The 24,554-nt window shown below is 38.5% G+C and overlaps 1 protein-coding gene across 1 annotated transcript; it reads right to left on the bottom strand.

The window, feature by feature from the left end:
• Positions 1-649: 649 nt before the first annotated feature.
• On the bottom strand, positions 650-23,074 carry LOC127631182 (RING finger protein 11). The gene is made up of 3 exons (XM_052109209.1): positions 22,535-23,074; positions 3,656-3,825; positions 650-3,438 (listed from the first exon to the last, which is right to left on the bottom strand). The coding sequence occupies exons 1-3, from the start codon at positions 22,655-22,657 to the stop codon at positions 3,267-3,269; spliced, it is 465 nt and encodes a 154-aa protein (XP_051965169.1). The 5' UTR covers positions 22,658-23,074; the 3' UTR covers positions 650-3,266.
• Positions 23,075-24,554: the final 1,480 nt, after the last annotated feature.

Genomic DNA, 24,554 nt, shown 5'->3' with positions numbered 1-24,554 from the left:
TCTATTTATACTTTCAAAAGTTTTTTTTATTGATGAAAAGATGGTCTATTATTTGTCAACTGCCTAATAGTTACATTGGCCAAATAATCAAACTTTGAGAATCTTAAAAATGTATTTGAAAGAGAGAAGGGTAGTAATTTATTTTAACAGCCTGTCTACACCTGACGCGAGCGGCACGTCGCATAAAAAACAATAGAACCCCATTATAACCAATGATGCTGTTTACACTGGAAGCCTCTGTTGGGCCGACAATAAACGAACGTCGCGTTCAATTTTGCGCTGCAGGCGCTGCTATACAAATTAAAGAACGTTCGTGTGGACGCGTCCGGTGTAGACATGCTGTAACTTTCTTTTTTTTAACATACACGGACTAATGATCTATTTAAATTTTTTTATGTTTGTTATTGTTATAAATAAAAGTTTCCTGAGAACACATTAGTGACAAAGGTGAATATGTTCTCACCTTTTTTGCCCAATTAATTTCTGTGACTTTTCCATTAACTAATTAAATATTTTAGAAAGAGAAAAACTATAAGATTCTATATACACATACATTTTCATGACTTTTTCAGGCCTGGACCAAAGGTGGGAACCCTGATATTAGAAATCGGCAGCTAAACAGAAACACAGACAGACAATTTCATAGAATTTATGCTATTTATTATTTGCCTGTAGTACAGTTAAGATGCATAATTTTATATATACATACATATTTATGTATATATTTAAGAACAGACAAACGGGAGACTCTCACAGCCTTACGCACACATCACATACAAACAGATCATAGATAATGTCCATGTGCTCCCAGCACATCATGGAGAATCAGTTTCATGTATGGCATGGCATTGCATTGATGACATGTCTCTCAGGAGCAAGAAGTGTCCTGTAAACGTGGTCCGGGGCCCAGTGGCCCCCTGATTATTACGTCCAAATGCTCACTCGTTATCGCTCTGTCGCAGGTGTAGAGTCCCTATCAGCCCAGGACGTCGAGCAAAAACCTCCTTGTCTGGTCTAAGGCAATGGAGCTCCTCGTTGTATGGAGAGACCTAAAGGACAAAAACTCAAACTAAAAGCACTGTGCAAAAACAGGTCAATGGATTATCTATGAAGAATATATCCCCCACCTTCATTAACTACACACATACTGTCACTCCACACAAGGCATGTTTTCCAAAACGAGAAAAAAAAGAAAAATCTTCACTTCAATAGCAGCCACTAACCATCAGAGCTTTGTTTCTATCTAGTTTTGAGTAAAGGAGACAGATTTAAAGCCTCATATTGATAATATCAAGAGAAAAGATGAGGCACGTTGCCCACAACCAATTCTGAATTCTATCAGTCTTTCTATAAAATTTGTGAGGAAAATAAATAGAGACTCATTTTCAATGCTCTCATGTGCTTTCTTTTATAGTCATAGAGAGGGCTGGGCATAATTTCACCAAATAAAGGTGGAAACGAAGGAATATTTCCTTTTGAATAAATATTGTACAACTTTTCTTGCAGCTCTGCTCTTTGTCTATTATTTGATATAAAACACAAATTTGCCAAAAAATCTGGCTGAAAACATCAATGGGAAAACCTTTAATCATTTTTCACTTACTTTAAAGAAAAACATATATATGCTTGATTAATGATTCAGCCAAATCCTTGGTGACTCTCACTGTGAAAACAGTGGAAATAATCAAAGGATTCAATTGTTAATTTTTCTAAGGTTGTGAGTCCTTTGTGATGTCATAAAGAATTCTTTTGAAGTATTCGGTACACTCAGAATTAAAATAGAAATCACAAAAAAATATAACCGCATGTCTTTGCACTATGTACAATTATGTTAGCAAAACGTAAGTGCAATGAAGGTGAAACTAACATGATCAAGCGGTTTTGCACACTCATACATGTAGTGAGTCACTACAGCCTATATTGCATTAATCATATTAATATCACACGTGACACTCTGGGCTGACTTTAGGTTTCCAATGACTTCAGTGATTTTGTCTGTAGATGCATTTTTCGGATTTGCTATTACACTAACAGCAATGGTGATTTTAAAATGACAAAGCAAAGAGCAACAAAACATTGAATCTCATCAGACATGTGAGAGCTGTCGCCACCAAGTGTTGGACATTTTCAATTTAGGAAAGCACAGGATTACATCACTTGTTCTCTTTTTTCATTTCTTAAAGTCAATGACAAAGGGAAATTTTCATCTTGCCACTACAAATTGCATCCTGCTCTTTCTCGAGTGTTCACACTGACAGTGATTATAAGGTTGGAGATAGATAGTAGGAGTTCCAACTTCCTACATTGCATCCATGCCATATTGCATTAAGTTGACAGTTCAACTTCATCCCATTGTTGGCGATAACTGTTGCACATGACGCCACAAATTGTGAACTCTTATTGAAAATGAATGACTACTGGTCACTTTGTCGCTGCAAACGCTATCGGTTTGAACACCCCTTAAATCTGTCAGCACAACAAACTTATTATTCAGGTTTGCTGCTCACAATCGATACAGAAATATAACAACTTCTCAACAGAAATATGCAGAATTGTATAGCAATTTAAAACAAACAAACATATAAAATCAAAAGCTAACTTAAAGTTAAATAAAGGTTAAAAGCGATGATTCCTGTGCGCACAACTGGTGGAGGGGGGTTGTGCGCACATGTGTGTACAGCTAGGCTTACTTCTCTGAATTGGAGTCAAAGTGCAAAATTCACCATGGAATTTTCTTTCTTTTTTCTTTGCATGAATATGTGCGTGTGTGCAATATAATTTGCTGTTTTGCCCCAATGTGCTTTCGCCGAAAACCAAATGAGCCTTTTATGGAAACTGAGACGCTAAGATATAAATAAATAGAGATTGAAGGTTGAACTGGTGTTTTCTTTAAATAGTCCACCAATAGGTTTCTTGATGGTTTGTCTCATTCCAGTGTAAGTGTTGCTTCAGTGGAATGGTGCATGACTGGTTTGTCTGGGCGATGTTTGAAGCTAGTCATAGGAAATCCCAAGATAAAGTCATATGGGTGCAAAACGGCTCCTGCAGGTTTCCCGGTCCAGCAGGACAACGCAGGAGAGATTAAACCATCAGTGTGGCTCTTAGGTCCTTCTACATCCCACGCCCCCAACTGAGCGGACATTTTTTTTGTGAGCACAATGGGGCAATGTTAGGACAGGACTCAAGGGCTGATTCTATGTGTATGTGTGTGTGTGTGTGTGTGTGTGTGTGTGTGTGTGTAGGGAGGGCATCAGCGCAGGCAGTAGTCAGTTAGTTTCATAGGACGAGAGCAAAGCAGCATCTACAGGCTCCATACAGGAGGGACACGTGAAGGACCTCATCAGCCAGTCATCTATGCAGTCCAGGTGGTAGATGTGCATGCAGGGGAGGAACCGGATGGGATCTCCGTACACAAAGTCCATCATGCAGATAACACACCTGTGCAAAGAAAAGATGACAACACATTAACACACACCTCTATTGTGTGGAATAGATGGAGGTTGGCATGCAGTCTGTGCTTGTGACAATGCTCTAGTGTATATTTTATCAAAATTAAAAATTTTGTTCTTAATTATATGGTGCTCTCAGATTGTGATTCAATCCATTTTATATAACAGACATACTGTATAGATGGATACATAATATCATTACTCACTCTCGAATCTTCTTTTCGGTGCCGTCACTGCCTGGATCATAGACTCCTTTGGGCAGGTGTTGGATGAGGCCAATCCTCTGAGCAATACGCACCTGCTCCTCTTCAGTCAGTTGGGTAGCCAGCCGGGCTTGGCTGGGAGTCGGGTGGTACACCGGCACATGGATCTGCTCCTGATATAACACACAAAATAATGTGTGAACGAACTTGCTCACAATTACTTCCTAAGAGAGCCTTCAAAGGCATTTGCAGAGATTAATTAGATCATTTCAGATACAAGGGTTAATATGCAGCTATTTTAGGCGATGCTTTTATATGTCACTTACAGTCCACTTTTTAAAGGAACAGTATCATGAGATTAAGTATTTTGCTTAAGGACAAAATGCTGATGGATCATAGATCACACCTTGTAGTATTTAAACCTAAAACATTTCAGTTCCCAGCCCAGATCTCCACCACATGAATTCAATATCACACGTAAATACCAGCAATGTACTAAAAATGCAGAATCACTTTGAGTGTTACTGGACTATGCAAAGCCAAATATGATCAAACAAATCCAGAATTGACTATGCCGTTATTCAATGTCAAATACAGTAATGAGTAAGCGTCTTAATATTTAAGACACACACAACCAAATCTCCACTAGGGGGCATTATCTCTCTTTTTGCACCGTTTAGACATAAAGGCCCAAATGGGAACATATTGAGTCCATAGGGTACTTATGAAGAGAGGGATGTGAACAAGTCTCCCATTGAGACAGGTGCCTGCTCATCATTCACTGGTCAAAGCTGTTTGGGAGACTGTGTGTGTGTGTGTGTGTGTGTGTGTGTGTGTTAAGGCTCAGTGTGCACTGCTACACACTGACAAAAGTTATTACTTTCATTAGAACAAGTGGATGTTATAAACACTGTTTACAGCAGATTACTCACACAATAAATAAATAAACAAAAAATAATAATTTTTTAAGTTATTTGCCTTCTTCAATGTGTTTTATTAAATATATATAGTTTTGAGGTACACAATACAAAAAAATTAATTAGTACCCAGTTTTTTTTTTTTTTTTTTTTATGTTTAAAAAGCCCTTTTAACATCTCAAAAAATATATTTAACATTGAGGTCTTGATCCTTAACATTTATAAATGTTTCTTATGAGAACTGATTAAAAACCAAATCTTAACTTGATCAAATCAATCACACATCCTCTATGAATAATGCTACACGTTTAGAGTTTCAAAGAACTCAGATATAAAAACATCTGTTAGGATTTCTTGCATTGTATTTTTCCTAAAATGTGTTTTTGCTGAGATCAAATATGCCCCTCATACAGAAACAACATTGCTATACTGGATCAGTCACATCAGTGTTTTTGTGTGGTTGATTTCAACTCATTAAAACTTAATGCAAAAACTAAGACCTAATGTGTATCCTCAGACGTTCTCTGATTGGCTGCTGTGGTGAGCCAATCAGCTACTGCAGCTGCTTTCCATCACATACTAAATGGAGCACAGACAAACAGGGCCCCACAGTAACTTTAAGGTGAGGATATCACGTAAAACAGAGATACCAGACACATTACATAGTTCTGTTCTATTCTATTACCCTAACCACCATTACAACATAATAACTCAACATTAAATTACCTCTACACTCAATGTAGGGCATTAATATCACGTTTCAGGCATCAACGATTGTGCCGTGGTGTTCACATCTTGTCTCCCTTTAAAACCTTAAATAAATTAGCCTCATAATCGAGTGCTGATTTGTGAATGGTGGTGTTGATGGTTATTGCCTGAAACTGGAAGTTTTACAGACCTTGAAAGCTTGAGGTTTTGCGAAGAACAAACACCAGTACAATCTTCGCTCAGGACACCCACAATAGACCAATGTACAGACATTACCCTACTGACAATCAGACTTATCAGATATTTGTAACTTTGTTTTAGCTGTGGAAATCACCAGGGACTTAGCTATATAATGCTATATCATTATCTGGGTCACAATAAAATATTGTGATTATGTTTAGTTTATGGAAATTCAAAAAAGTTTAATTTACTGCAATCTTTAACTTGCTTGTTTTTCTTTCATATGCATTTGACTTCAGTGCTTTGCACAATTACATTCAGCATGTTCTTTGTTTCGATTTTTGTCAAATAGAAATAATTGACCACATACCTTTATGGACACTTTCGCCGACGATGCAGTCCAAGTGTACTGCGCTGATGATGAAATTTGCATCACGCGCACAGTGCACGAGACGTAGTGGAATGTGGAAAACTGAAGTATACTTTGGCCTTAATGCTACAGTACTTTTAGCCATCTCACACGTACTCTGAATTATCAGGGTAATCTCTTTTTTCCCAAAAAATATTCATTGGTCAATATTTCCTCACCCTCATGTCATTCCAATCCAGTATTACTTTTTTTCTTCATGGATCACAAAAGGAGATGTTAGGCAGTATGTTGGTCTCATTCAGCATTAATTTTTTTTTTTTTCAAACAAAGAAAGTGAATGGCCTAACACAACAGAAAGTTATTCTGCCTAACATTTCCTTTTATGTTTTACAGGAGCAAGAAGTAATTAAAGTATGGAACAACATGAGAGTGAATAAATAATGACAGAATTGTCATATTTGTTGAGCCATACATTTAACTGAAAATTGATACAGTATCACGAGGTATCATAATGTACAGTAATAATTTCAAATATTGATTTCCCCCACCTTTACTTTGTTTGCTACCTGATAAACCTTTAACCCAAATCCAGATGTGTGCATGCACACCATGATAGCGATTATTCAAAAGTAGGACATTTTCTACAGGGAAATAGATGCTGTGAAAACCAGGCCTAAGGCCTGGGAGGAGCTGTCCGGGAAAAGGCATCCATGGCTTGCGCGCCACTAGTTCTGATTTCAGCTCAGATTAAAGGTGAGCTTTGAGATCAGGTTCAGTGATCACGTAAGAATTAGGTTACAGTGCAACGGCGATCTTAACTCCTTCGAGTCACATGATTGCACCGAATCAGACAGGTTATTCTGCTTGCTGGAATACACACTTATTTGCACACCAGCTCAACACAAAACCAAATTAAAAGAAATAAGTCTGACTGTGTGCGAGTTTGGCACAGTACACACTCACAATGTAGTGGTCAGCATTCTTTTGATCCAGCAAATTAAGGTGTGTGTGCGTGTGTTTAGCTGGAAACACAATAGTTCTGACAGCAACGTCATCTTCTTCTCTGACAGTCTTTCTGAAACTTTTTTTTTTTTCACATTATGGAAAACAAAACTGCAGACAGCAGCCATACTGTACATACAGTCAATGACTTAACATGGAGAACTTTCTGTATGAAGATACCTCTCGAGTAAACTTGTTTCAGACCAGCCTCCAAGACACCATAACATCACATCTCATGGTCTAGAACAAATTTTAGTGAGCTTTAAAGAAAATTAAGAAAAGTAGTGTCATTATTTTCAATGTTAAAATTACCTACTTTTTTCTATACCAGCAGTATATTAAGAGACCACTAGAATTCATATGAATATTCATAGGTTAATCACCTTTAAAAGTGGTTTGTACAAGCATCCCAACTAACCCAACAAAGCTATATTGGCTCAACCAATGGCCTGAGAAAATGGGTAGTGTTCAGGAAACCTTTTTGAAATAATTCATTATTATTTACAACTTTGCTACTGGCACAGAAATTACTTTATCAATTTTAAAGGTGCACTCAGTTATTTTTTATGTGTATGCTGTGTTGATCTAACACCGACACCTAAGAGCATTAATGCATCATCATTCATATGCAGAAAGTTTGATTGAGCATCAAAGATTTAAAACAAATTCAAGCTTTAAAGATAATCAAGCAAATATTTAAACTGACAATTACTAAAATGCTTATTCCAAGATAGAAATGCATTTAAAACTTGAACAACTCTCCATTTATAAAATAATTTACGTCTTTCAATCACTTTGTGAAATGGCAGTTTTATTGTTTTGTCCATAGGATTGTGGAATATCATAGGCCAACATTCACACTTACACGTTTTAATTTAAAATGCATTAACGCTATAATGCCATGCATTTCATATTTGATACAATATTTTGTAAAGCCTCTACACATTAACAACATAATGAATTAAATGAACAAAGCAAACATCACACGTGAACTGCCCAAATACAAACAGCACATTACATGCCCAACCAGAGACAAAAATATACTGGACCACTGTTACACTGTTAAAGGATGCATATCGCTCCGTCCCTAGAGCAGCTATGGGACTCTGATCACTGTCTGGTCCATATTCTTCCAATCGACAGGCAGAAACTAAAATCAGCTAAACCCATAGTTAAGACTGTAAAGAAGACAACAACTGAAGCTGAGCACGAACTACAAGCCTGTTTTGACTGCACTGATTGGAGTGTTACTGAAATTGCAGTCACCGACCTGGATGAGCTCACAGATACTGTGGCATCAAAAATCAGTTTCTGTGAGGATATGTGCATTCCTACTAGGACTTATTTAAAATACAGCAATGACAAACCATGGTTTATGGCAAAACCATGCGGAAAAATAATATTGTGTAATCAGGCCAAAAACATACTGGCAAAGGAGATTAGTGCAGATAAAAGAAGCTACTCTGAAAAGTTGGAAAACAAATTTTCAGCTAACGACCCTGCATCAGTGTGGAGTGGCCTGAAAGACATTACAAACCATTCCCAAACACTGTAGGGAATCGACAACTGGCTGAAGACCTGAATGTGTTTTACTGTAGATTTAAAAAGCCCAATCTCACACCCCACACACGCTCTGACCTTCACTTCACTTCACACAAACACTACCTGCAACCCACACCCCCCATCCCCCCCCCCTCCTCCCACTCAACCTGCACTTAAGATTTGTGAAGAGGATGTGTGCCGGATCTTCCGAAAACAGAAGACAAGGAAAGCACAGGGCCCAGTTACTATTTCACCCACTTGTCTAAAAGCCTGTGCTGACAAGCTGGCTCTCATCTTCACACATATCTTAAATACATCACTAGAATGACGTGTAGTTCCTCGCTTCTTCAAATGCTCCACCATCATCCCTTTCTGGACCCTTTCTGGATCCCCTGCAGTCTGCCTATCGAGCAAACAGGTCGGTGGATGATGTAGTCAATATGGGAGTGCATTACATACTGCAACATCTAGACAGACCAGGGACTTATGAAAGATCCTATTTGTGGAATTTAGTTTGGATTTCAACACCACCATCCATGCTGTCTTATGGAATAAATTAACCCAGCTCTCGGTTCCCACTTCTTTTCTTTTTAATTACAAATTTAAATTGATTCCATTCAACAAATTAAATAAACATACTGAAAATACGGAATCAAATTAAAGCCTTCGCTGCATGAATGTCTCTCGCGGCATTTCCAGCACCTCCCCAACTAAATCGACTCCCAGACTTGTGGCCTGCTCGAGGGGCGTCAGCTTTAGCATGTAAGTGTCTTTTAATGTCCCCAGAGCACAAGGATTTTTAATTCTTTGACATACTGTCCTCCTAGAACAGTTATGGTACAGAATGTATCGAATCTCACTGGTTTAAAAGTATTAAAACTAGCAAAGTGCGCAGAGCTTGCCATTCACAAGTCCGATCCTCACATGGTGTCACGTGACTCTTCAGTTCCCACCTCTATCTGTCAGTGGATCACCAGCTTTCTGAGAGATATGCAGCAGTTAGTGACACTGCCAGCACATGTACAATCAGCACTGGTGCCCCCCAGGGATGTGTGCACTCCCCACTACTCTTCTCCTTGTACACAAACGACTGCACTGCCAAGGACCCCTCTGTCAAGCTCCCAAAGTTTGCAGACGATGCTACATTCATCGGCCTTATCCAAGATGACAACGATTCTGCTTACAGAAGGGAGGTTGAATGGCTGGCTCACTGGTGCAGTAAAAACAACCTAGAACTGAACACACTCAAAACATTGGAGATGAAAGTGGACATTAGGAGGAACACCCCAGCATCAACCCTGCTCACCATTCTAAACAGCACTGTGGCAGCATTGTGAAGTGGAGTCATTCAGGTTCCTGGGAACTACCATCTCACAGGACCTGAAATGGGAGATCCACATTGACTCCATTGTGAAAAAGGCCAAGCAGAAGTTGTACTTCCTTCGCTAGTTGAGGAAGTTTAACCTGCCACAGGTGCTGCTGATCCAGTTCTCCTCAGCAGTCATTGAGTCTGTCCTCTGCACTTAACGGACTGCTGAACGGATTATTGGTTCTCACCTTCCCACCCTTCAAGAACTGTACACCTCCAGAGTGAGTAAAAGGGCTAGAAATACCACTTTGGACCCCATTCTCCCAGCACACTACCTTTTTGAACTGTTGCCCGCTGGCCGGCGCTACGGAGCACTGAGAACCAGAACAGTCAGGCACAAGAACAGTATCTTCCCTCAGGCTATACACCTTATAAACAGTTAAAACTGCCTCAATACTCTCCATTGTGGCAATACAATCAAGTGGATTTTCAACTATTCACTCATATTTATATTCCATTTATATTTATTTGACATATCCTACCTCTTCTGCACAACACATTAAATCACCTTGCACATAACTTCATATGTATATATAACATACAGTATCTGAACAACAATATTGCCCTAATTTTGAAGTTTTCTCTATATATTTATCTGTTGTATCTTATGTTTTGTTGTATGTGCTGATTGTACATGTGCTGGCAGTGAACTGCCGCTCTCTAGATGTTTTTGGTTTTTGGCAACATTTGGAGATCCCAGGAGATCAGCAGTTACAGAAATACTCAAACCAGCCCATCTGGCACCAACAATCATGCCACGGTCCAAATCACTGAGACATTTTTTTCCCCTTTTTGATGATTGATGTGAACATTAACTGAAGCCCCTGACCCGTATCTGCATGATTTTATGCACTGCACTGCTGCCACACAATTGGCTGATTAGATAATCGAATGGATGATTGTTGGTACCAGTCGGGCTGGTTTGAGTATTTCTGGGTTTGAGTATTTCATTGTGAACGCAACTCTGCAGCCTGTAAAATAATACAAAATATATAAATACAAACATATTCACCACGAACTATGATTTATATTTCAGTCATTTTTATCATCATTAAAATTATTTTTACATTTATAATTGTTTTTATGTCTTCATTTTTAGTCTTCACGCCTGCATGTTTAGATGGATACTTGCCTGACTGTGAATGGAAAGGTGGTTATGTATGTATATATATATATATATATATTCGATCACTTCATTATTTTAATTAATTTTTCATTTCGTTTGGAGTGCAATTTGAATTTAGAAACTTATTTGATTTAAGTTTTTCATTTTTTAAATAAATTCATTTAATTCATGTAAAATCACTAAAGCAAGAATATTCACCGATCCCGCCGATGTAATTGGATATTGCGACATACATATATATATATATATATATATATATACACATATATACACACACACACAAACACACACCCACACAGTATATATATCGTGAAGGAGGGAACAAAATTAATTTATTCACACACATGGTGTATTTTCCCAGACACCGAAATACCCGAATGGTAGAGAATGCACAGATGAAGCAGGTTATTTGCCAGAGATGTTGACAACTGTTCAAAAAGTTTAACAACACATTTTAATTGCACTTAATATTTTTCCAGTTTCATTTGAATTTTTTGTTAAAATAAGTTACAAGTTTGAAATCAAGGTGTCTTGCTTTATTGTGTAGGCTTAACCCTAACCCTGCTTAACAAAAATTACCCCATAGTACCACCTAGTGTCCAACCAGTGGTAATTCTGGTGTTCGTCAGTTTCCTGTGGAGGTTTATTTTTTATTTCTTTTTCTTTTTTTTTGCGTTCAGCCGACCAATCAAAACTTGGTCGACCAAGACTCTTCTCATTGACTAAGATTAGGTCGACTATCAGGGGGCAGTCCTATTTCAGAAACAGCCAGAAAATGCAAGAACACAGTCATTGCTGTTAAATTGCTCATTTGAGAGCACCACTAACACCATCAGGCACTCAATCACTACTGTGGGTGCTACAGAGAATGATGACTGTTTCACAAAAAAAGACAAAGACAGACCGAAACAAAGAGATGAAGGGATTGCAGGGAAAAATGGGAGCAGGCGAGTGGGGAATTCTGTTTGGTCTGGTAGACTTTGGGTGCTAAACAAAGCATGTTGTCCAGTATCCGGCCCTCCCTCATTACCGGAACAGACAAACCATCTTGCAGTCCATTTTCTGCACTCTTTCTCAGAGTCTGTTCCAGTAAAAGCCTGAAAGCACCACTTCCTGTACTCCAGACAAAACTATCCAAAACTTTTTACTTTAACCATTTCAGCATCAACACACACACACACACACACACACACACACACACACACACACACACACACACACACACACACACACACACTGTCCTTAATCCCAAAAATAAGACATAACCATAAACCAATAAAACATGTGTTATTCCTGATAACAATGCCATCCACTGACCTCATCTTAATCAGAAATCAAAGCAATACCATGGATGAGAATGCTATCACAACAAACGTTGAAGTGAGGACATCCATGTGTGCCACATTCCTGTGTGCCTATCACTCGATTAGCACAAAACAAGACGAGAAGCTAGAATGACTCAGCCAGAAGCACAACCACTGAGGACAGAGACTGAAGTAAAATATGCTAGCCAAGATGAACAGATTTCGACTGTGTGAATGTGACGACAAAAAAAACCCAGCAAAAATAATTTTTCCTATTGAATGGAAAAGCTGGTAATCAGAAAAGTTACACAGTTTTGAAAACATCTGAGAAGCCCCAAATATTGCCAAGCTACTAGTTAGTTAATCTTCAACACTTACCTCCCACGTCCACCCAGGCCATTATTAAAACAAACCTCCAAAAAGGAGTCACTCTGCTACTGAGCAACTTGATCACACTCGAATAAGCTGAAAATGAAGTTGCAAATGTATTGCATGGGTAAAATGTAATGCCTTATATGTCATGCATCATGGCAGAAGTGTTTTAATGTCCTAAGATAGCATTGTGTAAGGAACAGGGCAAAAACTAAGTGTTTATGAACTGATAATCTGCCGTTTTAAGAGGAGGGTAGTAACACATTACATTTTATCCATAATAATAATAATAATAATAGTTTACTTGGGTAACTATTAGCAGAAAATGTACTATTAAGAGTAGGTTTAATGGTGGGTACTTTGTAATATTACAAAAGTAAATTTCTAATGAAAAATGTTTTACTCTTCGTTATAATTTTAGATGATACGGTCGCTACATTACTGGTTTTAATTCAATAATTGTTGATAAATTCGTTATTTATTGAGAGATTATTGAATGGGAACCGGAACTTTACAGCTGCGCTCCGTCACTCGAATCGAGTTTATTAATGCAGCAGCAGCAGCAGCAGCAAGTGCTAAAAAAAATTGTTTCTTTACAACAACACTGTGAAAAAGAAATAACATTATGCAATGCCTTCATTCAACAATAAAACAAGCGTGTTTTCTTAAGCATACCAACTTTAGAAAACACATACATCCAGCTTAAGAAAACATGTTGCAGGAAGATATAATGATAAAGCGGGCTTGTTTGTTATTGTAATGGTCAGTTTCATGGTGATTCTGTAACTACAGGCTCTATTGACTTCAGTTTTTAAGTATACATTTTCTTATATAAGTGCAGCAATACATCAGTAGATAACTCGATGTAAACATTAGCATTGTGTGTAAATGCCTTTTACATTTACATTTATTCATTTGGCAGGCGCTTTTATCCAAAACGACTTACAAAAGAGGAAAACATAAGCAAATCATCTTAAGGAGACAGTGGTATGAAAAGTGCCATACTACAAAGTTTCACTATCATCAGAATAGTATACAAAACAGATTTAAGTGCAACAAGAATTGTAAATATTATTATTTATTTTTTTTTTTAAGTGCTTCTGGAAAAGATGTGTTTTTAACCGTTTTTTTGAAGAATTTGGGGTTTTCATAAGCTGTAAGCCATAATCATAAAAATTATATCAAATAAAGGCTTGAAATATCTTACTTTGCTTGTAATGAGTCTATATAATATATTAGTTTCACCTTTTAAGTTGAATTACTGAAATTAACTTTTGCATGATATTCTAATTTTTCGAGTTTCACCTGTAGAGAGTGTGTCAGCTTCACGGATTGAGTTGGGAAGGTCATTCCACCAACGTGGTATGATGAAACTGAAAGTTCGGGAAAGTGTTTTGGTGCCTCTTTGTTTTGGTACGACAAGGCGACGTTCCTTAGCCGACCGCAGGCTTCTGGTGGGAACGTAGCACTGCATAAATGTTTTTAGGTATGCTGGAGCAGACCCAGTGACTGTTTTGTATGCCAGCATCAGGGCCTTGAATTTTGTATGTGCATGAACCAGCAACCAGTGGAGAGAGACAAAGAGTGGTGTAACATGTGCTCTCTCAGGTTCATTAAAGACCAGACATGCTGCTGCATTCTGGATCATTTGGAGAGGTCTAATAGCACATGCAGGAAGGCCTGCAATGAGAGCGTTACAGTAGTCCAGTCTAGTTATGACAAGTGACTGAACGAGCAGTTGTGTGGCATGTACAGAGAGGATGGGTCTTATCTTCCTGATACTGTTTCCTTTGATTGATAAACACAGCGCGAGCATACAGCAAAAAGCTGTACGTTTGACCGGTGCTGTGCTTTTTTCTTAAGGACAACAGAGTACAAGGTCTGAACTGAAATAAGCCCAAATATGCCTCTAAACAGAGATATGGTGCAACTTAACTTTTCAATGTACAAAACTAATGATCTAAATTGTTGTCACTGTTTATACTGTAAGCCAGAAAATATGCAGTAATGAACTAAGAATGCAAATAGTACAATAAAAAGCTGTGAAATAGCGACAATAGTCTATTATAAATGGCCTTCAGTTTATATTTCAGAATATCTAATATAATGCATAATAATATAATTGAGCCTGAGAGACATTGTTTAAAGTTTTCACTCTAATAATTACAAGGAACATTTCCAAACTTTTCTTTTCATTTTCAGATCTGACCAAATCTGTCATCTAATTTTTGTTATTCCAAATCTGTGTGCCTTTCTGTCTTCTCTGTTAGGCAGAGTGTTAGGGCCTGACATCCTCAGTCACCGTTCACTTTAAAATGAGACAAATATGCAATGGAAGTGAAAGGTGACTGAGGCTAACATTCTGTATAACTTAATTCTTAATTGTGTTTATTGAGTTTAAGTCACATAGGTTTAGAATATGAGAGCGAATAAAGGATATCAGAATTTGAATTGTTACACTGTAATAGTGTATAAAGGATATAAAGGGTGACACAGGCACACGATCAGTGCACACGTTGTTAATAATAATCATAAAGTAACCAGTAACTCGCTTCTTGAGTATTCTTTTAATTGGATACCCTCTTACTCGTACTCAGGTAATTATTACCATTAGTACTTTTACTTCTACTTGACACATTTTTTTAAGTATTAGTATATTTACTTGAGTACCGTTTTTGGGTACTCTACCCACCTCTGTCCGTTTTACTTGTGATTTGTGTGAAAGGGAATAAAAGTTGTTGCTGTAGCGCCTCTGGTGTTCATTTCACCACGAAACTGCCGCAAAACATACAAGGAGACACATACAAATAATTTTTCCAGAATGTATGTATGTATAGTTATATGATTCTACAGTATTTTTAGTTGTTCAAAAGTACTGGTTGTTCTTTAACATACTACTACAGCTGCAAAAGCATCAACATTTATTAAGTGTTCACTAAGTTATAGTTAAGACCATTTCACACTGAAAGCGACGTGATAATGAAGGAAGAATCATAGAAAAAAGACGCTTTCGCATAGAAAACAATGCAAATGACCGCCACTAGCACATTCACGCTGTGGCAGGGTGGAAGGCGGAGGGCGGGGCCGGGTTGTGATTATACACACCCGGTCGCTTATCAGGCTAATTAAGCCTCCGAGAGGGATAAAGGCCGATGGCAGACGGTGGTGCGACGAGAAAGAGATAGTTTACGGACATGTCCGTCATGTGTGTGTTTTGTCTTAATGAAGTTATTCATTAAAATATTATTTATATTGCCAAGCTGGTTCTCGTCTCCTCCTTCCCATTGAACTCCTTAACACACGCCTTTACATTAGGTGTTGCTAATCAGTAAGCAATTTTCCCCCAGTAGTGTAGGTGGCTCAACGCAACTTTGAGCTGGTCTTCCCTTCGCCCATCACGATGAGATGTTGACTAGTTCACTAATTGACAAGTTAGCAAAACAATCATGACAAGCAAACAAGTTCCAGTTTCCCAATGTTTTTCTGAGACGTGGGTTGGCACTGTTTTGGTGGCACAAGGAGGACCTACACAATATTAGGCTGATCGGCTGATTGGCGCATTTCATCGCTGGGCAAAGAAAAAAATATTGACACCGGAAAAAATTATTTGCTTTGTCACCGTGCTATTCAACGCGAATGTTAGCTCAAGGTAAGAATTTAGGAAGCCATTCTTTCGATTCAAAATGTTAATCATGTGAGAAATCGTGGCAAAGAATTGTGTTTGGTGTAAAAAGGCATTTAGGGTGAAAAAAATATGAAAATCTTGACTTATTTTGCCTTTGAGTCCTTTTGATTTCTGGCTGAACTATTAGTTTAAGTAACAAAGCAGTGCATGACTGAATGGCTCCTGATGTTAAGGCTTACAAGAACTGGAAAAATTGCGCACCTGTGCTTCACTCTGGGACAATCAACTCTCCCTTTTTCTTCTTGTACACACACAGTCTGCCTTCTTTGTTCTTAGCAGTAAGGGGGCTGAAGAAGTGAACTCTTATCTGAGCACAGGAAGGTTAAACAAACAGCTGTGCTTGAGTGTTACTCAGCCAGCAGTGCAGAAACAGTCTGTACAAGCTCAGCACAAATTCCTCTCTCCATTACCACACAGGAACACACGCTCGCCACACTAAAATACAGATCTGTTTGCGTGTACATAGATAATGGCTAATGAACCAAAAATTAACATTTCATACATTTGGTTACAGCTACTTACTTAAAAGTTCAACTATGTGGTGTTTTCTGTGTGTAAATAACAAGACTGTTTAAAATGGACATTATTTCTTTATTGTGTGCTTGTTACAACCCTATAATTTTCTGTTCTGTATCTGTGATGTTTTGGAATGTTTAGGAACGACGTCTGATTGGCTCCTGCTGCCTAATTGAGCCCACTTCCTGATTGGTGCAGCCTGGTCCAGGAGCCCTTTAAAAGCCCTGTCATCACTTTCTCTTGAGTTCAGATAGAGAAAGAGGGATTGTTTGAGAGTTTTGGAGAGTGTTTAGAAAGTGTTTTTTTTTTTTTGAGAATCTGTTTGAGAATTGTGTTTGATGTATTTGATACTTGCTTGTTTATCGACATTGATTTAAGATTAACCCCTCAACCTAGATGCTTAGAACATTGTAAATACTTTTGTAAATATATTGAAAAATTGGAGACTGGGAAAGTAAGGAGTCTGATGTCATTGTGTTTATTGTAGATCTTTTGACATCGTCTAGGGTTAGGGAGTAAGGTAAATGTATTGTATTTTCTTTTCTTGACAGGATTTGAAAGAGGTCAAGAGTGATTATGCTTTTGTTTATTAGTTTGGCCTGGTCAGCTACTGAATTCCTACTGTTTGAATTCCCATTTAAGATAAATAAAGAATAATTGTTTCTAAAAACCTGTTTTCGAGTGCTACCTTTTATGTTGCATCCTAACCCCTAGATGGGGTGTAACAGTGCTACATATGTTACATTACACCACAAATTCAGGACATTACACAGTTGGATGTTCAGCGACTGAGACTCTGGAAGCAGCAGAGCCGTTTCTACATGGTTTGCAGATGTTTATCTCCTATGAATGGTTGTATTGTGCACACTGCATGGATTTCCCCTCATAGAAATCAACACCTTGCTTCAAATCCCTCCTTCAAAAGAAATGAGCTATTAACCCAAAAAAGATTACTTTCTGCCCCACTTTTTCTCTATTTCTCATATGCATTAGAGAAATTGTTCAAATAAATTTAAAATTTTTAGATACCAACATTACTTCTGAGTCTGTGGACTGAGCTTCTCTTCTCTTGCACCTGTGGCTCCTTCCAGACCCTGTTTGTTTGTATGGGAATTTGTGTGTGTGTGTGTGTGTGTGTGGTGAGAGAGAGTGAGACAGGTTAAGTGAGAGTTCTCCACTTCAGATGAGTTGTCTGGGTGCAGTGTGATGTGAGCTCACCATGTCAGAGTAGAGCAAGCAGCCTGTTAAAGAGAGCAGCCACAACAAAGTAAACACACAGAAAAAGAAAGGGAGAGGGAAATCGATTGATAAGCAGGGAGGAGGGGAAAACAGTTCCATTTAGACAAGAGGGAACCTCCATTATTTCTAATGTTGGCTTCTACAACAGGATTACTACTACTAATAAATGTTTTCTGGTCTGGCTGAGACGGTACTGAAGATTTTTACTTGCACTACATAACCCCCCCCCCAAATATACTTTTTTTTAAATAAATAACATTTTAATTATTATTGTTATTGTTTTTTTAAAACATTAAAGTACTTGTTCCCATCCCTAATTTAAATTAGCATAATTTGCAACAATAATCAATGCATCAAGAAAACAAAATGTTTGCAAGGCACAAAAACATGTGCACATTCAACTAATGTAAGATGAAATAATCAATGCAAGCATCAACTGTCCTGAAACTGTCACGTTCATAGAGGCTCAGGACCCAGATACAGAATAAAAAAATAATCGTTTATTTAATACAAAAATAAAACAAAATCTAACATAGAACTCCCACAAAAGGGAAATAACAAACATAAACAAACCCCGTAGGGGAAAACAGATATCCAGGCTGGGGCAGAGGAAAATGGGGAACAGGACCGACCAGACCGAACAGGGATGGGAAGGTAATCCAAAACCGACAGGGAACAAAAAACAAGACCGACTGACTACAAAAGACAGACTGGATCAAAAAGACGAACTGACACCGAACACCACACAAGAGGAGACTTAAATAGGGAGAGAAATCAACATGTAAATGAGACAGGGCAGGTGTGACTAATAATCTAATAATGGGCAAACAAGGAAGGCGGGGTATGACGCAAGACAGAGAGACACGCGGTGATACAGAAATAAAACAAAGCCACGTGCTCTCGCAAGACAACAAAACATCCGAATGGCATGAACGCACATCGCCAAGACAATAAGGCAATATACGCTCAGTGATGGTGGCGTAGTGGTCTAAAACACATAACTGTTAATCAGAAGGTTGCTGGTTTGAGCCCCACAGCCACCACCATTGTGTCCTTGAGCAAGGCACTTAACTCCAGGTTGCTCCCTGTAATAAGTGCACTGTAAGTCGCTTTGGATAAAAGCGTCTGCCAAATGCATAAATGTAAATGTAATGCCAACCGACAAACAAGATGAGAGAATGTGCAAAACCTTGTGCGAGAGTTCAGCCACAAAAACCTGAAATCTTAAACCGAAGTGACCGAACCTCAGCACAACGTGAAGACAGCTTGCGACCCGGGTGCACAGCGCAACATGCACCAGTGTTCGCGAAAGACAGACATAAACCTTTGACATGAGTACACGCTGCCAAGATGACATAAGCGTCAATAACAGAGAGAACATGAAGCATGAGTGTCTAGAGCTTGACACAAACCAAACCAGACAGGAAGTCAGGACCCAGACACCACGCTACAGACATGAACGAAGAGCGCACGGCAGGGAATACAACTGAAACCTTGCGCTCACACAAAACAGGCAACGAAACAAAAGACAGACATGGGACGATGATGCCACAGTCCTGTCAGACAAAAACCCAGACTGACAGAAACTTGTACACACTGGCCCCTGGCCAGTAGGCAAGCCTTATTATTGAGCCCTGTGAGCGTGGTGTCTCTCTCAGACACATGCTTATTTTACCATGCCCACCTCATGGATGAGTCAGCAAGTGCTGTCAGCTGCTTTCCAAATTACCACAACAAGAGAGGACGGTCTCATATTACACTCCTGTCTCTCTCCTCGTTACTCCCTCATATAACTTCCTGTTCAGATGCGTGACAGAATCAGAACTCTAACCTGATACATGAACATGAATGAATACACATATTTTAATCCCGGTTTGGTTTTATTGCATAAAGTGAAGTTACACAGAACAGATTGACGTCTGATTGGAAAAAAAATAAAACCTCTTTGAAAACAGTAATTTAAGCAGTTTTGTTTGGTGCCATTAGTGGTGGGAAAAAAATACACACTTACTGCTTTATTGCCTAAAAGAAGAAAAGTTTTGATCTTGCAAATCTTCAGGCCCTACGAAATTGGCCACAAACTATGCAAAACTATATTTTTACCCATACTGTTCTTTACATCATGGTAAAAAATATTGAGTTTTTAATGCAGTAGTTTTTTAGTACATACTTGAAAACATAGGCAACCCTTTCCAGCCCCCTGCCTGAGACTCTAGGGGAAAAAACTTCAAGCATTCTTGGCAGGCGATGGGAGAATATGCTGAGATTAGGAATGATTTGAGTTCTCAAGGGTGCCATGCATTTTTTTTGGCGTGGTTCAAATAAACCTCCTGTCTGTCCAACATTCCAATAATAGTCTCTGCTGTGCCATCAGAATATTGCACAGAGCAGCAGTGCAGTTAACAAACTCTGGGTGAATTCAGCAGGCTCTGTCTGCTTTGGCTCGTTTTTGAACACCCTTGTCTGAATTTGCACCCCAGAGACTCCATAACTTCACAAAACAGAATAGCTGAGTGCATTTTGTGCTGGCGTTCAGAAGAAAGGTGCCTCTTCTTGAAAGACACAGCCCAGTAACACAAAAGAAAGAGCGATATTAGTGGTGCATTTTCTCATCTAATTATATTATTGTCATAATTGGTAAATGGTCTGCACTTATATAGCGCTTTTTTATTAACCTTAGAGGTTACCAAAGCGCTTTACACTGTGTCCCAATCACCCATCCACACTCACAATCACACACCAATGGCGGCAGAGCTGCCATGCAAGGCGCTAGCCTGCCATTGGGAGCAACTCAGGGTTCAGTGTCTTGCCCAAGCACACTTCGGCATGTGGAGCCATGTGGGCCAGGATTCGAACCACCAACCCTGAGATTGGTAGCCGACCTGCTCTACCATCTGAGCCACAGCCGCCTGTATTCGTCGTATTTCAACCCTGGAGCTGTAAGCTGTGAGAGATTTACTTTAAAAAAGATTTAAAGATTTCAAAGAAACACAAAAGATGGATGCTCCTCTTGTAGAACAGAATATATGAAACACCACTGGTAAAGCATATCTAAGATCAGTTTTCCTGTCAATATTATGTTCTCCAATGGAAAATGACATTGTTTTTCTACAAGACTGCGATCAGCCTAATTCCTTTATCATTTTCATATATATTCTTTAACAACACTTACAAAGTTTTCTGTTTTGATGCTAACTATTCAAGGCTTGCTGTATAAGATGCATTATAATCTGTGGTGCCATCTCGGAGTCAAATCTCTTGTCCCATCAGAATGTTCAGGCTGTTTCCAGATGAGTATGCAGAGGAGGAAGTGGCAGAATGTTGCTAGACCACAGTCATTATAGCTGAATAAGTGCAAATGAGCAAGGATTAGAGCACAAAAACATCCCACCTTCTGCCTTTGTTCTCATTGGGCAGCTGCAACCTCTTCATGCCAATCAAGATGCAGATTCTCCAAGATTGGAGAGAACACTATAAACTTCCAGAGAAAGGTTTTGCATTACAAGATTACATCACAGTAGTTCTCAGGAAATGATCTGCATGATTGTCTGAGATAGCCATCCGAATATCCAATAAATTGTGTCAAGTCTCAGAAAGCCAGGGCAATAAAACCTCTTTTGATTGTCATTTTGAATAAAACTGGTCAATAGTGGTTTGCTAATAGCGAATGCAGATTATGTTGAATTACTTTCTGGTAAAGCATTTCTATGCAGATATGATCAATACAGCAAAGAGTATGTAACAGCCAATACAGCTGCAAACATGACTAAAACAACACAGAGCCTTGACATCCTGTCAGTCAAATGCATATCCACACTATATACCAGGTTTCTTCTTTCATAACACTGACAGTGTATAAATAGTTTGCCTATTGCGCAGTGTTTACAAAGTGTTGGAACTCGTTTGTATCTACCCACACGATAAGACGTTCATCCACTCAAAACCAGTTCCCAGGGAAGTGTTACGCTGTGTTGGCCTGAGATAAATGCCTTTTATTTAAACATATCCAAACAAAAGAGATGGGCAAAATAAAACAACACGAGCTTATTACTTGAACCTCAGCTGGTTCCACATGTCCGCAGTAGATGAGGGAAAGCCCCTCGTTAATAAAATCTCAATGACGTCACAATTACAGAATTCCAAACAAATAGCGTCACAATCAGAATTGACACTCTGTTGTAATAAAACTGGTAAATCAACTCGCAAGTAAAAATACAATTACAGGCTGTCCATCTGTCTGGACTGATGTGAAGTGTAGGCCAAGTTTATGTCGAGACCTTGTGTTAAACAAAGAGGATTTAGTATCCCACACTGTCTAGGGCCACATTAAACAGATGGAGCTCCTGGGGTGCCTGGTTGAAGAAGCCAGTGCAGCTGACATATTTCTGTATATTAGTATTCGTTTTACAACAGATTATAGATGATAAAAAATAGGCGCTAATATATACAAACAAATAACTGATAATTTATGCACACCCTGCCTAAAAACAATCTCCTTTCTAGCTATGTTTAGGGCAACTTTGTTTAATCTAATTGCTTTTCATAAGCCTACCTGATATGGAGGTGGTGGTTCCTGATCCGGATCGTTGGCGTCACCGAAACTGGCCCTGTCTGACTGGGATTCGTGGAGCAAGGAGATATCATCCGAAGTGGGAGATTTCAGACAATTTCCCATCTCCTTTCTGAACTCCTATTTGTCTAATTGTTAAAATCCTGCCTATCCCCTCCTTTCCACCCGTACACACTCCAACCAGACTTCCTTCAAAGCTGTACGATTGCAACTCTACACTTCATTTAAAACGATCCGGTCAAAGCCAGAAGAGAGATCCAAAAGGAGAAAAACAAACCATTGTCGACACACAAAGAACCTGACCAAAAAGTATCAGCCGCGCGCAGCGCACAGACAGCAACAAAACGATGTTTTTGTAAACATACGCAGCCTAAACTTCGTCTATTCACCTCAAAACCTTACTAAATGGTGCTGTCGTTTCCTCTTGGTCTCTGTTGTAAACACTGTCTACCCTTCAGCTGATAAATTCCACCATATCAACTGTGCGCTCACTCTCAATGGCGACAGAGGCAATGTTGCCTTTCAGGCAGTCAGTCGGAGACCCGCATCCCAGTTGTCTGGACCAATCAGCGAACGCCTTCTTCAACAAGGACGTAAGTAGTGGATACTCGGCATCCAATCAGATTTCCGACTTAGATCACCAACAACAGGGTGTTTAAAGCCTGTAAACTTGACCGCATAAGGCCTATTTAACTGTGGTTACAATGTATGTGGGATCTCCTACGGATCTGTTGACATGTTACATTAGTATAGTGTGTAGGAAGGGTGTTTTTGTTGATTCAAATGTGTCAGGGTTCCTTTATTGTTAATGACATCATAAATCAACCTTGTTTATTTCTTAAAGATATGATCATTTTTATTTCTTAAAGATATGATAATTCTACACTTAAAAATAGGCAATTGTGTTTGATATTAAATCCTTATTCTTGTCGTATTGTAAGTAAAACACAGATACCTTTAGTTTCTTTATTCTGGATTATTCATGCTCTCTTTGGATTATGTTCATGTGTCGTGCATCACACTAAAGAAGGCATGCTTGGTTCGAAGAGTGAAAACCAAGGAGATGTCATTTGGAATGCTATTATATAATTTAATTAATACAATTAAATTCAATACTTACAAGAATGTCTTTTTGCATAGCCATGCATCATATACAGGATTTGCTGATCTCTATAGCCCATATCCTGTCAAATCAATCTAAATCAGTAGGAATTAAAATAAATAAATAAACTAACACCATATATCATTACCCTTTGAGACAACGTCAGTTTCCATTGGTCATATCTTTCAATAGATCAAATTGACAGAACTATTGAAGCAGTTAATATCAAACCAGGTGTTAAACTCAGTTTCATAACAACACTTTCTTGTTATAAGTATGCTATGACATTTCAGAGCAATCATATGATTTCAAAATGACCTGATGATTGTTTTTTCATTATGTAAATTTGACTTTGGTAGGACTGGGTCTCATAAAAATGGCACTATAAAGAATACATTGCAATAGAACAAATTTCCTTCCAAAACTATTAAACGAATCTAGGATTAATTAATTTAAAACACAATTTAGAATAGGCCTTGCTGTGCAGGACTGAACTATAACTACATTTGAATAAATACGATGCATTTAAGTACAATGTTGCAGCTGGGTTTAGTTGGTTGAACACTAGGGAAAAGATTTATACAGTAGCATTTATAATCTGAATAAAATACAATCCTCTGTCCTGAACCAGCTAAAATGTTCTCTCTTTTCAAAATGTAAGTCTGTAGTGGTTTTCAATGCATCCCTCATGCCGGTTGGAGCTGGCACACCAGCCTGTCCTGCATGTAACTAAAAGACTTGTTTGTTTGAGCTCAAGTACGATCTGGATCAAGTCCACATGAAGGAGACTGCCTTTCTAAAAGACAAATTCAAATTCAAAGACAGTTTTCAAAGGCGCGGTAACAGTTAATAAATCCTAAAAAAAAAAAAGATAAATAAACTCACAAACGCCTAGTAAAA

The sequence above is a fragment of the Xyrauchen texanus genome, chromosome 37, assembly GCF_025860055.1.
Source record: "Xyrauchen texanus isolate HMW12.3.18 chromosome 37, RBS_HiC_50CHRs, whole genome shotgun sequence".
Classification (NCBI taxonomy): Eukaryota; Metazoa; Chordata; class Actinopteri; order Cypriniformes; family Catostomidae; genus Xyrauchen; species Xyrauchen texanus.
This window is presented reverse-complemented; position numbering and strand designations above follow the sequence as displayed.